The sequence below is a fragment of the Loxodonta africana genome, chromosome 7 (genome assembly GCF_030014295.1).
Source record: "Loxodonta africana isolate mLoxAfr1 chromosome 7, mLoxAfr1.hap2, whole genome shotgun sequence".
Lineage (NCBI taxonomy): Eukaryota > Metazoa > Chordata > Mammalia > Proboscidea > Elephantidae > Loxodonta > Loxodonta africana.
The window spans coordinates 63,550,058-63,567,371 of record NC_087348.1 but is presented as its reverse complement, the minus strand read 5'-3'; the positions used below and the strand labels follow the sequence as shown (position 1 = coordinate 63,567,371).

Here is a 17,314-nt window from a genome sequence, read left to right as displayed (position 1 = left end):
ATGAGTTGGAATTAACTCAGTGGTACACAACGGCAACAATATATTGCCAGGCATGAGTGCTAAAAGGGAGCTTAAGTGGCCCCGTGGTTGAGAGACTGGCTGCTAACCAAAAGGTTGGCAGTTTGAATCCACCAGCCACTCCTTGGAAACCCTATGGGGCAGTTTTCTGCTTGGAGGGCAATGGGTTTGGGTTTGTTTTTGATGCTAAAAGACTGCCATGTGTACTATCTCATTTAATCCAAACAACTGCACATGCACTCAAACCTCCACCTAACTACATGTGAAAACCAGAGCTTTATAAGAATGCATATAAGGTTAAAAGAACGTGTCCAGTTCAAATCCAGGCAGTTCTACGGGGGTGGGGAAGTCGGGGCGGGGGTAGGTGAATCTGGAGGGCTCTGGCCTGCCTGAATTACTCAGTTCCTTTCCAGTTTTCACATATTTTGACTCAGCAAGGAACCCAGAGCTACCAAGACTGAGACTAGGGGAGAAATCCTAAGGTGCATTAAAGCCGGGGAACCTGTGGGGCCCGTGCGTCCGAAGCGCGGACAGGGAGGGGCTCCGACATGAAACGCAGCCTGGTTTAGCTAGAGCCTGCTAGGGTCATTGAGCCTTCTCCTGGCTTCCTCAGGCCACTGTAATTACAGAGTCTGTGGTAGGTTGTGAGGAGGAGTTGTCTGGGGACGGGAGGCTTCTCTGGGTATTGTATTTGCCTATAAATACTTCAAATAGTTAAGTGAAATGTGCAGCCTTTGAAAGCTGGAGAGGAAGCTATTGGGAGGCCCCCCGGCCCGCCTGGAAGAGCAGGCAGAAAAGAGGCGAAACGGCTGGCGCGTCCTTTACGCGGGAGACAAGGCGAGGCCCTACCCCGGCCAGATGGGGGGCAGCGAGGCTGCTGGCGTTACTCCGGAAGCCTCTAACCGTTACGATGACCTGAGCAATTTGAAAAAGGCAAACACACTTCCTCGGAGCGGTACCCGCAGGGCCCCAAGGCGGGCGTTTGCGTTCGAAAGGGCATTTTTCAAAATAAGGCTCCAGGGAAGTGGGGGTGTCGGCCCGCCGGGAAGCGCGCCGCCGGAGCAGCGCCGCAGAGCAGCCACCAGCCTGCTTTGTACTTGAGGCCAAGCGCGGCCCCAGAGTTTCGGCGGCGACCCCAGAGTTGAGGCCACGCCCCCTTTGCAGAGAGAGCTGCGGCCGATGATTGGCTCACCGCCGACCAATAGGCGCGCCGGGGCGGCCCGGGCTGTCAGCGCGCGCTGCAGCCGCGCCGGCCGCGACTTGTCCTCCCCTGCGCGGAGCCTCGCAGCCAGCGCAACCTTCCCGGGAAGCGCGGCGGCCGCTCGCGAGTGCAGCCCTACCCAGCCCGCCAGCCGCGCGTCCCTGTGCCCGCGCCCCACTGCCACAACCTCGCTGCGCTATAGCGCACCGAGCATGTGCAGACCCGCAGGCACTAAGGTGCTATCTGTCCTGGGGGCTTCTGGGCAGTGGTGACCGACTGTCAAGCCAAGAGAGACCTTTCCGGAGCTGTCGCCGCGCCTCTGCATCGTGGTGACACTGCGGTGCTCGTGAGCGGGGCGGCAGCTACCTTTTGGTGGAGACGTCTTGGGCTCGGTGCGCCTTTTTTCTCTCCTTCCTCCGCTACTCGCTCCTTCCCTCGCCCGCTTACACCCGCAGCCTCCTGGAGCGGGAGGCGTGCGTTCTCGCCGCTTTCTCCCTTCCAAAGGGACCTCCTCAATTCGGAGATGCAGTGACAAGATAATATGGGCGTTCAAGCCTCGGTTTCCCAGGAGGAAAATTGCAAGAGGCAGCAGCCTCCTAGCACCCTGAGCTCTTGAGCGGCTTGTCCAGGAAGGGCGTGAGACTCCGCTGCAGCATCGGTCCAAGTGGGGTCCGTTGAGCGCAGTCACTAGTCCCGGGCTCTCATCCCGGCACCCCGAAGGCACGCTCGCCGGCCCCTTCCGAGTTCCCGATCCGGGGCTTTTTTATTCCGCCGCTGGTAGTGGGCGCCTCGCGGGCCGAGGCCCGGCGCCTGCTCTGCTGCCCGCGCTGCCTTTAGCGGTCGCCTCCGCCGCCGCTGCCAGGGACGTGCTGGGAAAACCGAAGCCCCGGGAGAAGATGCCGGCCATCCTGGTCGCCTCCAAAATGAAGTCGGGACTTCCCAAACCGGTGCACAGCGCCGCACCCATCCTGCACGTGCCCCCGGCCAGGGCCGGCCCCCAGCCCTGCTACCTCAAGTTGGGAAGCAAGGTGGAGGTGAGCAAGACCGCCTACCCTAGCCAGATTCCCCTGAAATCGCAGGGGCTGCAAGAGCCGGCGGGGGAGGGGCTCCCTCTGCGGAAAAGCGGTTCCGTGGAAAACGGGTTCGATACCCAGGTGAGAGGCGCTGCGTGCCGCAGCACTTATCTGGGAGGGTGGGTTAATACTTTGCGGGTGGGGTGGGTGGATGGTACAGCTTGATGGGGAAAAGGGCTACCCTGTGGGTCGGGAGGGGAACCGTTTTCCTTAGGCCGGCAGGTTTGGGATGCACGAGAAGAGTGGCCCGGCCGGTGGGTGTGGCCCTGGTGCTCAAGGTTTGCCTAAGGAGATCCGTGAGACCCGCGGTGTGGCCACGCCTGCGGCTTCCTTCTGGTGGGCACCGCCGGGGTGTTCTCAAGAAACGTGTACCTCACTGGAAATGTCAGGTCCTATATGTTTGTAGGCTTGGTTCCAAGAAGGCAGTGTGTGTGTGTGTGTGTGTGTGTGTGTGTGTGTGTCGTTCTGTCTGTCTGTCGGTTCCGCAGAGGTTTTGTCCCTGTCAATGAATGGTCTGAGACCCGGTGGCTTGCCCTTTTCCCGTTGGGCTCAACGCCCTAACCACCGTTCCCCGCCCCCCCCCCACCTCCACCTGGCTGCAAGATTCAGGAAAGAGGGCCTGGTGGGGGCGGGGGGGGGACCTTCCCACTTGGCTTGAAGGTGGCCTGCCCCTGCCTGTCCTAGGGCTGACAGAATTCCGGGCACGGTGCTGGGGCTGCAGTATGAGTGCCCAGTGCACCAGCTGAGACAGGCAGCTGGAGACTCCTAGCTTCTTGGCTGGCTGTGGGGGTGGGGGTGGCCGCCATTCTTAGGCAGCTTAGCCCCTCCTTCTTGGGTGGTAGATCCTGGGGCTGGTAGCCAGGATGGCTGCGGGCAGGGGTGGGGACATGGTTTGAAGGGAGATGGTGACTTCTATCTTACGAGACAGAGCCCGCATCACCCAGTTCGGCCGGGTGACAGACTCTGGCCAGGCAGTCTCTTTTAAGGAAATCAGCAAGAGCCAATCCGGTTCTCTTGGCCTCCTGCCCTCCCCACTGCTTTTTTTCGCTGTTCTAGTAGGAGGGGGTGAGGGCATGTTGCGTTTTCTTGGCAGTCGGTCAACAGGGACTTTTGGGGACAGGCAAACCTGACGGATGTGACTGTCCCCGGTCAGGAGAGGCGGGAAAGCCAGAGGGGGAGGTGGTTTGGGGCTGGTGTCAGGGTAGTGGCAACAGACCAGCTGACCTTTTTGGCGTGCTGACACTGTCTCCACCTTCTCCTGGAGATTTCCCTGATCAGAGGCTAGAGCTCAACACATTCCTAGCCTTGCTGGTGGAGGGACTGGAGCTGGAGGCTAATTGTAAGCAGACTTCTGGAACTCTGGGCTGGAGAAGGCCCTCAAAGCAGATTAAGCTCCCACATCAGGCTGATAAGCAAGCCCCTTGCTGCTACACTTGCTAAACATTTTTGGAAACTGACAGGTTTGAGTGATGGCGTGTGGGAGGAAGGCAAGATTTCCTCCAATGCTCCTGGGGTCTGTCTCTACCAGGATTGTGTGCTCTGCTCTCTTTTTCTGTTGTGAGCCACAGGACTTGTCCAGTGGATTCTGAAATGGGGATGAGCACTGGGGTGCACTGCTACTGGAGGGTTCCCCTTCATCCTTGGAGGTGGGGTTTATGAGGTGTGGTAGGTGGTGTATGCGAGGCCAGAATGGTGACTCAGGATGTGACACACACCCTCGAGCTGATGAGAAGGATCCGAGGAACGAGAGGGAAAGTAGAGGCCAAGATTGTTCCTTTCCAGACAGCTGTTCTACCCTTTGCCCATTTGACCCTTCATTTAACAAACATTATCAGAGGACATGCAGTGGGCAGGCTCTGGAAAGGTGATTCATCACTGTCTCCCCTGAAAAATGTTCTCCAGCTTCCCCCTGAGGGGCTGGCATGATGCTGTTCCTTCCTTCACCCTTGGCCCACAATTCCCAGAATTACCGCAGTTCCGTGTCTCTTGCCCTCAGTGGATCCTTGTGCACTGACCACAGGGACAGTCTGGATGGACCCCTGCGGGTCCCAGTGTTCTATCCTGGTTTTTGCCTACCTGTCAGTGGGACTTGTCCAGTGGGCTCTGAAATGGGGATGAGCCCTGGAGCACACTGCTGCAGGCGGTGTCCCCTTCATCCTTGGAAATGGGGCTTATCAGTGTGTGGGTCCCTAGAGTCTCTTCCCAGGGGCAAGAGGCTGACTCTTGTTCTTCTTACATACCCATCCTGGTATCACATTGACTTTGGCAAAAGGGGTCTTGCCTTCTTTGGATAGCCCACGCTCTGACTTACGTGGTGCCCACCCAGCCTTCAGGAAAGCCTTCTGATTACAACTTGAGGACTGTGTCTGACTTGAAATCTGGTAGCTCTCTGACCCAAAAGCTGGTATATATCATTGGAGGGTACTTGGGAAATGATGAATTAAATGGCAAATGATGCCTCAGGGCTCCTGTCCCCCCTTTTTTCAGTGGATTTTGGCAGGAGGCTGGTTGTGCAATGGTTAATAGTACAAGCTTTAGAGTCAGATGAATATTGGTGGTGTCCTGCCTCTGCCATGTACTGGCTGGATGACCTAGTTGACTAACCTCTCTGGGTCTCAGTGTTCCCATTTGTGAAAATGGGCGTAAGCAACCACAAGGATTGTGAGGATTCAGAAAAATAATCTGTGTGAAGTGTTGGGTGCAGTGCCTGGCAAATGAGAAACATTAATCAAATTAATTATGTTGCTAACCCAAGAGCTAGGGCATGTCGAACCTAGATCTGAGAGCCTCTGAGAAAAGACATGGATTATACTTCCACTTGGGAAAGTGTCAGTTGGTCTACAAGAATTTATAGAGCATCTTTCGTGTGCCCAGTACAATGCTGGCTGCACTGGGAAGATGTGGGAAGGGCAAGACCACTTGCTGAGTGCCTGATATGCCAGACTCTTCACATATGATCTGATTTCATCCTCAAACAACCCTTAAAGTAGGTGTGCCACATCCATTTTCTATAACAACAGCAATCTAATAACAACAATATTAATGACAAACACATAGCACTTCTTACGGGCCAGGATTTGTTCTAAGGATTTTTGTAAAATGGCTCATTTTATCCTTACAACAACACAATGAGATAAGTGTTATCCCCCATTTTACACACGTGGATACTGAGGCAAAGAGAGGTTTAGTAACTATTAGTTTCCTACAGCTGCCATAACAAGTACCACAAACTGGGTGGACAGAGGGAAGCTGTTATTTTCCTATCAAAAAGGTGAGAAAAGAACAAAGGGTTTGCCCTCAAAGTACTGGATTTGCCTGCTGGCTTCCCAGTAGTATGAATTCCAAACGTGCAGGTGGTGGTGAGGAGCTGGAGAGATGGTATCCACAAAGGGCTAGGTTCACAACAGACCCTTGGGAAATGACAGTGGTGATTATTACCAACTTAGGTTGAACATATTCAACATGGTAGTTACAGGAAAAAGGTGGTGATTCTCACGCCTTGTGGTTATTATGCGCAACTCTCTGCAGCCTGTGACAACCCCTTTACCCCCAAGCCTGCTTTCCATCCCCATGAAGTGCAAAATGGCCTAACTCATCGGCTAGTAGCTGTTAGGTACAGCCCCCATTTTCAACCCCTCAAGAGCTTCCCCTTGAATCTTTCCCACGAATCCACAGCTGAGTCTCAACCCCCAGTGGAGGAATGGGTGCCCTGCAGCAGCAAGTCCCTCCTGAATTCCCTTCCTGGTCCTGGGTTACCTGGGCCTTCCGCCGCAAAATGAACATTCATAGCGTCGGCTCTGTTAGCATGCCACATAAATTATGACCATGTGTAAAGATTTGTTTAAGAGAAATGCTCTGTGTTAGCTCAGAAAGTCTGTCCGGCTGACTTGAAGATAAGGAATGCCTGTGAGCGATTGGAGGGGAAGCTGTAGCTAGCCTATTTGAAAGAAGCTGTTGCAGAGAGAAAAAAATATATATATAGTACTTTGCTATTTCCTGTTTTTAGGAGCTAGCATTCAACTTGCAACTCATTTCTTCAAAAAACTAATTAGAAGTGATTGAAATCTTCTGTGGGCGTTTAGATGTTTAAAAGAAAACAAGCGCGAGGCCCCTGGGAAGAGAGGGCAGCTCCAAGCGTACAACCTGTTGCAGCTTTGCCCCGCTGTGTTTTGATTAGAACCCTTGCTCCACCATCAAAGTTGATTATGGATTTCATTAGTGCATTTTTCTGCCATTGTGTTATTCCTTTTCTTCTCTTTCTCCATTCTTGGAGGGGAATGTGCAGCGTGGTTATCTGCCAACATGCAAGAATGTTTATAGTTCACATATTATTGCTTATTCCATGGGTTAATTTTCTAAAGACACTTGAAGGGTGGTACTAGTGGCTTATTTAGGGTATCATTACGTGTGTGTATATACGTATATAAATACATCTACTTCTGGTTATGTGTATATACGTATATATATACACACATGTACAAATATATACACATGGAACAGCTTAATGAGGACATGTAAGCACACACATCAAAGATGAGGCTGGGGAAGTTATGGACTGATTTCTAGCTTTCAGAATAGCTAGGTTTGCTTCCCACTTCTAACACTTTCTTCCTGTGTGACCAAGACTGAAGGGCCAAATCGCTGTCATATTTCATTTATGTATATGAGGGATGTAACCTTCAGAGAGATGTTTTCATCGGGGCTTAGTGAAGTTTCTGAAGCCAGTCTGAAAAAGCCAAACCAACCTGTGAGATTTTGACTTAAGGTCAGAAATTCCTATAACTTAGAATCAGCCTCGGTAGCAGGGAAAGGGGCATTTATAGAACATCTACTATATGCCAAGTAGTCTGCAGTGTTCCTTTTATCTATCATTTAATTTGAGGCACAAGAAGCCTTGTAAAATGGTGAAAGTTATCATTTGGAAGCAATGTTAGATTAGGATTCATTGAGAGAAGGACCTGGGTTTGAACCCAAGCTTTGGGCAAGTTACTTAATGTCTCTAAATCTCAGTTTCTGCATCTATAAAGTAGGAGTGGTAATATGTTCAGGTTGGCTGTGAGGGTTCAGTGAGATAATATAAGTGGATTGCTGTGCACAGTACAAGGAACATGTCTTATTGCCAGTTTTCATTCCCCAAGGTCAGAGCCAGGTTTGGAAAGCAGGTCTGCCTCACTCCAAGCCCAACTTCTTTCCATTCAACCTCGCTGCTTCCCAAGTGGGCAACTGATCACATGGAAGGACAGATGGCTTGCTTGCATTGCGAAAGCCAGGGGCATAGCAGGGCTTTGATTAGATGATTGGGGAACAAGGGTAAATTACGAGCAATATCCAGTCCTCCAAGGAGGTCATGTCCAGAGATGTCAAAGGAAGCCTCCACATTTTGATGCCATCTCTGTAGCACCAATCAAGCTGAGGGGGCTGCTGCAAATCAAGCTTGTGAGAAGCCTCCTTTGTATACCCCGTCTGAGCCAGCACTGTAAAGTTGGTTCAGTGCAGCTGGCCAATCTGATGACACAACTCAGGACAGGACCAAAAATGGAACAGTTCCCATTGATTGGGCCCTTTTAATGGACTTTAAAGGAGCCTTTGTGGTACAATGGTTAAAAGCTTGGCTGCTAACCAAAAGGTTGGCAGTTTGAACCCTCCCAGCAGTTTCACGGAAGAAAGACCTGGTGATCTGCTTCCATAATGATTACAGCCTAGAAAACCTTATGGGACAGTTCTGTTCTGTCACATGGGGTCTCTATGAGTCAAAATTGACTTGACAGCACCTAACAACAACAATAGATCCTTATGTTTTGAAGGCAGAAGGGAAGTCATCTTCCCTGGCAGCTAGCATTGTTATAATGGGAGCTGGACACTAAGCCTTGTGATCAGTTTGGCCATTAAGGTGCCCCCAAGGCATGGCCAGCTGCCCAGTGGTGTTTCATAGCCACAGGACCTACTTCAATGGTGACTTTGTCTCTTGGTCACAGTGTTCCAGGGGAAGCACTATGCGTTCGTAGAATGTCTTGGGCAGAAAGAGCCGCGTGATATTGGAAACAAAATGTGGTCAGGCTTTTATGCTTTAGTTCACACAAGACAATACTGAGTGACACGAAGGTTTTTGCAGGAACCCCAAGTCGCCCACACAGAACTGAAAGAATGACTCATGACTTACTGCCTCTTTTCCCAAGGAAAACAGTCCCTCTCTTGTGTTTTGCAGACATTGGTCCTGCAGCCTCAGAATACTCTGTTTCTCCTTCCAAGTGAAACCTCATATCTTCAGTGAATTTTGAATTGGTCCAGTCCCCCCATCTTAAGTGGGAGGGTAGAAGATAGAGTGGAAATGGGAATCTTGTCAAGGTAGTTATGTGCCCACTTCCTAGGGTCCTTTTGGGACATTTGAACAAAATTAGTTATACATGGCAGCATGGTGTAATAAAAATGATTATAATAATGGTAACGGACACTGATTGAGCACAGGTTCTGTACCAGCAAAATGCAAAGCACCATTCATGTATCATTTCATTTAATCCTCACAACATTCCTATGAGGTAGATGTTACTTCCTGAAGGAAAATAGAAATGACAGTTCTCAGAGTCAGCAACTTTGGTTCTAATGTTCTCTTTTGCTGCATGTTTTTCAACAAATCACATTGTCTTTCTAAGCTTCATTGGCCTCATTGGTAAAATGGAGAGAATAAAACCTGAGCTATCTTCTTTGAAGAGTTATCGTGAAGATGGATAGATGCAGTTATTATGAACAAGACACTGGGTTAAAAATCGTACAACCTAAATACTCTCCGAGAAAGTCAAGGGTGAGAGAGTCTACACTACTTTTCCAAGTAGCACAGCTGCTAAGTGGTAGACCTAGAGTTTAAACCCAGATCCTTTTCACTCCAAAGTCAAGGTTCTTAAATATTAGGTGTGAAAACCCTCTCTGAAAAGGCATCATTAATACTAATTCAAAGTAAATTGCTTTAAATTTTCCTTTGGATTGATATATTTGCCATTTTGGTTTTCCTTCTTGTTTGGAGATACAACATTCTTTCAATATTAAATAAATATTACTTAATAATATCCAGGAGCCCTGGTGGTACAGTAGTTAAGAGCTTGGCTGTTAACCAAAAGGTCAGCAGTTTGAATCTACCAGCCGCTCCTTGGAAACCCTGGACAGTTCTTTTCTGTCCAGTAGGGTCCCTATGAGTTGGAATGGACTCAGTGGCAATGGGTTAATAATAACAGTCCAAGTCCTCTCAGGCCACAAGCAATAATTACTTTGCCTAGTAAGTGTTATCACTGATCATAAGTGACAGGGCTGGCTCAGAACAGAGGAAGGGGAAAAAATGGGGAATTGGATTCAAAATCGTTGTTGGCATGAGAAAGCAAACAAATAATTCTAGGTTATGGAATTGTCTTCTTTAAAACAAAAGGTTTGGGATCTTCAAAACTGTCAACATTATGAGAGACAAAAAAAAAAAAATTAAGAAGGCAGGTGAGGGACTGTCATGGATTGAATTATGTCCCCCCAAAACGTGTGTATCAGTTGGGCTGGGCCATGATTCCCGGTATTGTGTGACTTTCCTATATGCTGTAAATCCTGCCTCTGTGATGTTAATGAGGAAGGATGGGCAGCAGTTGTGTTAGTGAGGCAGGACTCAATCTACAAGATTGGATTTTGTTTTGAGGCGATCTCTTGAGATATAAAAGAAGCGAGCAGAGGGACAGGGGAACCTCATACCACCAAGAAAGCAGCACCAGGAGCAGAGTGCGTCCTTTGGACCTGGGGTTCCCGTGCCTGAGAAGCTCCTCCGCTAGGGGAAGATTGAGGACAAGGACCTTCCTCCAGAGCCAACAGAGAAAGCCTTCCCCTGGAGCTGACACCCTGAATTTGGACTTGTAGCCTACTAGACTGTGAGAAAAAAAGTTTGTCTTTGCTCAAGACATCCACTTGTGGTATTTCTGTTATGGCAGCACTCGATGACTAAGACAGGGACTGTTTTAGAAAAGGATACTAAAGGGATATCATGACCAAACCCACTGAGAGATCTTTGACTAGGTCCTGGATGGACAAAACCACGAAAGCCAGCAAGGTCATTTTGGAGACAATTGGAGAAATTTTGATGTAAATTACACAGAATCATTTTATCAGTATTAACGGTATTGGGGATGTGTGAGAAAATGTCCTTTTTCTTGGGAGATGCATGCTGAAATATTTAGAGATGAAGTGTCTTGATATAAAAAACTCATTCTCAGTTGGTTCAGAAGAAAAAAAGGTGATTGTATCTGCAGAGAAGGAGCCCTGGTGATGCAGTTGTTAAAGCTCTCAGCTGCAAACCAAAAGTTTGGTGGTTTGAACCCAGCAGCCGCTCAATGGGAGGAAGATGTGGCAGTCTGCTTCTATAAAGATTACAGCCTTGGAAACCCTATGGAGCAGGTCTACTCTGTCCCATAGGTTCTCTATGAGTCAGAATCAACTTGATGGCAACAGTTTTGGTGTCTCTGCAGAGATAAGAAAGCAAATGTAAAATGGTAATGACTGGTGAAGCTAGGTGAAGGACATATATACAATTCTTTCAACTTTTCTGTAGGCTTGAAATTTTTCAAAATTTAAAGGTAGGGAATATAACAAAGCCCTGGCTGAGTAGTATTTGTTACCAGTTCCTTTGATACCTGTGGTGTACCCATGAGAATGTAAATGAAATAGGAATTTTCATATTTTGAGGTTTTTTTTTTTTTTTTTTTTTTTTGATCAACTTGCTTACTCAAGCACCTGGCCAAGTTTGTTTGACTAGGTTTAGGATCTGGACTCCTCCTTTCTGGTTTATTGTGAGAATCTTGGCTTAACACCTTGTTTTTTCATGAGAATGTTTGCTGACATTTTATGGAAATCACAGATCCAGTTTGATTCAGTAATCTCTTATAAGAATCTAATATGTTTCCAAGGTTGTAAATATAAAAGAATTTTTTTTTCTTTAAGAAAAGGAAAAAAAAAAAAATTAAACCGCTGGTTGAGCCTTACTACTCCAGGCATTGAGAAGACAAGGGGTGTGAGTTGAAGCAAACTGATTTCTCTGCTTCAGACCTCTTTCTCTCCCTACTGTTTAGGTCTGTTTTGTTGGCCTTTCATTTTCTTCACCCTTTACCCATTCAAGTTAAAGTTTAGTGTTACCTCCTCTGGGAAGCCTTCCATCACCACCATGGCCAAGACCAGTGTTTCTCCTAAGTGACACATAGCATGCTCTGTAGTCCCCACAGCCTGGACCATGACTTCCATGAGGTCAGGGATGTGTCTGTCTTGGTTCCTGCTGGTACCCAGCACAGGATCTGCACATAGTGGGTATTTAGTTAATATTTAAAGAAGAAGGATGGGGGGAAGGGAAGAGAAAGAATTGAAAAAACAGAGTGAGGAAAGTGGATCTTGAGTACCATGTGTGTGCATGAAGCTGTGGCTATATCATATGGATCTTGTAGAGCTCCCACTTGAGATATGAACCGAGAAGATCATGTGATGGTTGGTGGCCAAGTGTAGGAAACACAGAGAGGGCAACATGAATACTGGCAAAGATCAGTATCAAAGCTCTTCAACATAAGGTCGTAGGCTGGGTAGAGGGAGGAGGCAGACTCCTTTACAAAAGAGTGTTTACAATATCCAAACTGTTTGGTTGTTCCAAAGGAAGACTATCTGTCAGGGTGTGAAAATGGCAGTACAGTAGACTGCAAGGTTTGACAGGGGAGAGAACACCGTGGGCTTTGGTGGAAAGGGAGACCTGAAGAGGGTTCTGAAGGGTTTTGATTGGTCAAGAAAAGGAGAGGGTTTAGAGAGGCGTAGGATGGAGCAAGAATCCCTGGGTGGTGCAAACAGTTAACACACTCAGCTGCTAATCAGAAGGTTGGAGGTCCTAGTCCACCCAGAGGTGTCTTGGGAAAAAGACTTAGCAATCTGCTTTTTTTTCCCAAAAAGTCAGCCGTTGAAAACCTTGTGGAGCACCACTTCTACTCTGACACACATGGGATCACCATGAGTCAGAACTGACTTGATGGCAACTGTTTTTTTTTTTTTTCTTTCTTTCTTTAAAGGGTAGGTCAAGGCTTCTAGGAATAATGACTCTAGCAACCAGCTATGTGCTATTAATGTAAATTGTCTCAATCCTCACACTGACCTTCTAAGCCAATATTATCCATCTAATTTTATCAGAGAAAAGAAAAATGAGAAGTCAATAAGGAAATTAGAGAGGTTGAGGGACTTGTTAAAGTCCGCAGTTAGAATGGGCTGGGGTAGGACTTGAAGCCAGGTCTTTCTGATTCTAAAACCTGTGCCCCAACCACCGCTTTCTTCTGCCAGTAGTTGGAGCAGGCCTGAGTCCCATGCTGAGGTGCCCTTTAGACAATCAAACCTCTAACCCCTCTTCTTGGAGCCTGCCCATCTCCAATTTTCCTGGCCTTGCCCTCCTTGTTGTCCCCTTTGAGCCAGGCCTCCTGTGCTTGTCCCAGCCCGTCACCAAAAGTTTCACGTTTATAGAAAAATGAGCCCGGTTTGGCTTTGCCCACATCCTGCTGTGATCTGGCCACCATCTCCTTCTCCCACTGCTGTCGCTGCTTCCCCCCAGGTCACCCCTGTGCTGCAGGGCCGGCAGGGCCCATGTGTCTGACAGCTGGAGGGCCTCCTTCCCATTCCTCCTGCCAGACGCTGCTTCACCACAGCTCTGCAGAAAGTCCCCATTTCATGCTGAATTGCTTTGATTCTTTTCAGACCTGAAAGTGACGCATGTTTACGTCAAAATATATGGGCTGCGAGTGTCCCAGAACCATCAGAACTTCTGGTGTGTGAACCTTGATTGTTAGCTTCTCTGGACTGAGGAAGGCAGGCACTGGTGGAATAAATGCCACTAGGTGACCTGATGGCACAGTGGCTAAGTGCTTGGCTGCTAACTGAAAGGTCATCAATTTGAACCCACCATCTGCGCCAGGGGAGAAAGATGTAGCACTCAGCTTCCGTAAAAATTTATACACTTGGAAACCCTATGGGGGCAGTTCTACTCTCTCCTATAGGGTCTCTGTGAGTCAAGAATTGACTCTATAGCAATGAATTTGGTTTTTGGTTTTGATGACAAAACCAGATTTAGAATTATGATTTCTTTGGTTGTCAGCTTAGTGATGCGGACCTCTAAGGAATACAGACTCGGGACATCTGAGCTGGTGGAGGGAGACCTTTGAGGCCATCTATTCTTATTTATTTATTTATTCTTATGGCTCCATTGTACAGATAGGGAAACTGTAGCCCTGAGGAGGTGTAACTTGCCCAAGGCCACCCAGCTCAGTGGAGCAGTGCAAAAACTGGAGCCCAGGTCCCCTGCCTCCTTATCCAGTGTTCTTTCTACCTCAGTCATGCTGATCAGATGTTCTACTCTGAAGGGACTGATGGTTTAAAGAATTGAAACCAGCCTTATGCTGTATTCATTTCCCTTCCTTCTTCCAAGTGAGCTGAGTTTTTGTAATCCTTTCATATTGGAGAGCTTTCGATTTGACTCAATGAATCAGATATCTAGAACCTCTTTGTGGATGGTATAAATGTGGCAACAGCCTACCACTGAACAACTCTTTTGGGTCAGACACCATGTAGATTGTCTCATTTAAACCTCATACTGGTGTTGCAGCTTTTTTATGTTTGAGGCTCAGAGGTCAGTAACTGAACCAAGACCATGTGGTTGGTTAGTGGTCAAGCCAGTATTGGAACTCTCTGGTTTCAAGTCCGTGCTCTTTCTGCCCAGCCTGTTAAAACCAAAACCAGTTGGCTTTGTCGATTCTGATTCATGGTGACGCCATGTGTTTTAGATTAGAACTGCCCTTAGGGTTATCAATGGCTTTAACCTTTCAGACACACGGGGCTGCTGTGAGCTGGAATCAACTTGATGACGAGTTTAGCTTTTGGAAGTGGATTGCCAGACCTTTCTTTGTAGGTGCCTCTAAAAAAAGGTGGATTCAAACCACCAACTTTTCGGTTAGTGGGACTCCTCCCAGCCTCTTAGACCCACTCCCTTCCCCCATCCCGCCCCCAAACTAAAAGAGAAACCACTTTAGATCCTACCTCTTTATTAGCCGTGAACTTCCCCAGTGCTAGTAGAGGACTGGGAGCATTGCCGTTTTTCAATAAATAGTTGTTGAACTGCAGCTTGGACGAATAAGCCCTATCAGGCCTCGTTTCCCCAGGAAGAATAATAGCATTTCAAAGAGTTGTGCAGATTAAAGCAGTTAGTGTGTGCAAAAGGGCCTGGCATGGGGTGGATAAGCTCACTACCATTTAGTGAGTGCTTAACTATTTGCTGGAGCCCTAGTGGCGCAGTGGTTAAGAGCCTGGCTGCTAACCAAATAGTTGGCAGTTTGAATCCACCAGCTGGTCCTTGGAAACCCTGTGGGGCAGTTGTCCTATATCCTGTAGGGTCGCTGAGTTGGAATCGACTCAGCAGCAACAGGCTTTGGTTGCCTATGTGCCAAGAACTGTTCTAAACATTAAAAAATATATTTTTTTAATTGAAGTGAGATTCACATAACATAAAATGAACTATTTTAAAGTGTACGATTCAGTGGCATTTAGTACATTACAATGTTGTACAACCACCACCTGTATCAGGTTCCAAAACATTTTCATCACCCCAAAAGAAAGCCCTGTACCAATTAAGCAGTCCTTCCCCATTTTCCCCTTCCCCGACCCCACCCCTTGAAACTGTGATCTAAGTATTTTATGTGGATTTTCTTATTTAATCATCACAAAAGCAGTAACCTCAGAGGTAGGTACTTTTTTCTATTGTTTCCATTTTACAGATGAACCAAGGCACAGAGAACATAAGCAACTCACCCAAAGTCACCCACCTAGTAATCTGAGCCCAGCCTGCCACTCAGAGAGGGACTGCAGAGCCTGCATCCTTACCCACTGGGGCTCCTCCCTCTCTGCTGCATCTACTAAACCCAAATCTAGTTGAGGGTGGTGAAGAGAGATGTGTACGCCTTAGGGCACAAAGAGTGGAAAAAACTTGCTTAAGGTCCTCCAGCCAGTAGAGGTAGTAAAACCCAGCTAGACTTGCCTTTAAGGAGTCCCTGAATATGCAGATGATTAAGCACTAGACTACTAACCGAAAGGACGGTGGTTCTAACCCATCCAGAGGTACCTTGGAAGTAAGGCCTGGTGATCTGCTTCTGAAAGGTCACAGCCTTGAAAACCCTATGGAGCACTTCTACTCTGCACACATGGGGTTGTCATGAGTTGGAATCAATGGCAACTAACAACAACAGACTTGCTTTCTAAAGTAGTTGGGGGCTCTGTTCTTTAAAAAGGTGCTCCCTAACACAACAGTGAATCCCTGATGGAGCAGGAGAACAGTGGGATACAGATCTCAAATTCTCATAAAAAGACCAGACTTAATGGTCTGAATGAGACTGGAGGGACCCCAGAGGTCATAGTCCGCAGACCTTCTGTTAGCCCAAGAGTGGAACCATTCCCAAAGCCAACTCTTCAGACAGGGATTGGACTGGAGTATAAGACAGAAAATGATACTGGTGAGGAATGAGCTTCTTGGCTCAAGTAGACACCTGAGACCACGTGGGCAGCTCCTGTCTGGAGGCGAGATGAGAAGGCAGAGGGGGTCAGGAGTTGGTTGAATGGACACTGGGAAGACAGGGTGGAGAGGAGGAGTATGCTATATTATTAAGGGGAGAGCAGCTAGGAGAACATAGCGAGGTGTATATAAGTTTTTGTATGAGAGACTGACTTGATTTGTAAACTTTCACTTAAAGCACAATAAGAAAATTTTAAAAGGTGCCCCCTCTCTAACAGGGAAGGATAAATTTTCTAGTTCCTGGAAGCTGTCACTCTTCAACTGGAGATGGTCACAAGGACTTAGTGACTCCCAGCTGCCCGGTGGACTGTGTGGTTTTCACCTGGGCTCCTGCTTCTTACTCATTTGGAATCATTTCTTCTCTGGAGGGCTGAGCAGCAACCAATACACATTTGACTTAGTCCCTAAAAACGTTGACCTGGCTACAAACATGCAGGCTTTGTTATATTTTTAGTGAAATTTAGACTTGACGTATATGAATTGCCCACACCCATGTATTAGGCATGAACCCTTGGTACATTTTGTAACAGGAAGCTGCTGGTTTTCCATCCCAAAGAACTGGAATTGGGTCAGAAATTTGTCATTTGCCACTGCCAATTCTCGCCACATTCCACTGCTGTTTTTAAGAGCGTCTCGTCACCTGGATTTGGAGGAAGCAGACCATGGGCGAGGCCAGGCTGGCCCAGCCGCTGTGGTGCATTCTACAGGTCTAGTGGCTTCCAAGTGACCTTGGCCTGGCTCTCCCCAGCCCACGCCATTCTGCGCCGTGTTGCCTTTGGATTCGCGTATGGGCAGACGGGTGCTTATTTTAGAACTGGAAGGAGAGCGTATGTATCAATAAAAAAAACAGGGAAGGAAAAATCCATTCAGTGGTTTTAAAATATCTCTCCCTTAACAGGACAGATTATTTTTGTTTCTTAAAAACAACTGGCAGTTTTCTCCTCGAAAAGACTTAGAAAGTGAGGTATGTATGCCTGTGAAAAAAGAGGGGGCCATGACCGTCTGGCCCGTTCACACACTTACTCTGACCTTCGAGAGCCTTCCTTGCTCCTGACTTAAGGATCGATACCAGCTCTAGAACCTTGGCACTAGATCACAAAGATCCTGCTTTCCTTGTTGTTGTTGTTAGGTGCTGTCAAGCCTATTCCGACTACTAGTGACCCCATGTGATAGAGTGAAACTGCCTCATAGACTTTTCTAGGCTTTTTTAATCTTTATAGGAGCAGATCGCCAGGTCTTTCTCCTGAAGAGCTGCTGGGCGGGTTCGAACCACCAACATTTTGGTTAGCATCAGAGCCTCCTCATTTTATGGTTGAGGAAGCTGAGCCTCAGGGCCTTTGCACTTGCTGTTCTTCCTGCCTAGAGTGTCCTCCCCCAGATATTGACATGATGACATGAACCATTCTCTCACCTTCAGTCTGTGCTCAG

The 17,314-nt window shown here is 47.8% G+C and overlaps 1 protein-coding gene across 4 annotated transcripts in view; it reads left to right on the top strand.

The window, feature by feature from the left end:
* The first annotated feature begins 1,318 nt into the window (after positions 1 to 1,318).
* NAV2 (neuron navigator 2) overlaps positions 1,319 to 17,314 on the top strand; it is a 459,088-nt gene continuing 443,092 nt past the window's right edge. For 2 of the 4 annotated variants that reach the window (XM_064288347.1, XM_023550784.2), the window contains exon 1: positions 1,319 to 2,373. In XM_064288347.1, coding sequence (XP_064144417.1) covers positions 2,116 to 2,373 — 258 coding nt within the window. In that variant the 5' untranslated portion in view covers positions 1,319 to 2,115. The remainder of the gene's footprint in view (positions 2,374 to 17,314) is intronic. The other 2 variants (XM_023550786.2, XM_023550789.2) reach the window with 2 other exon arrangements.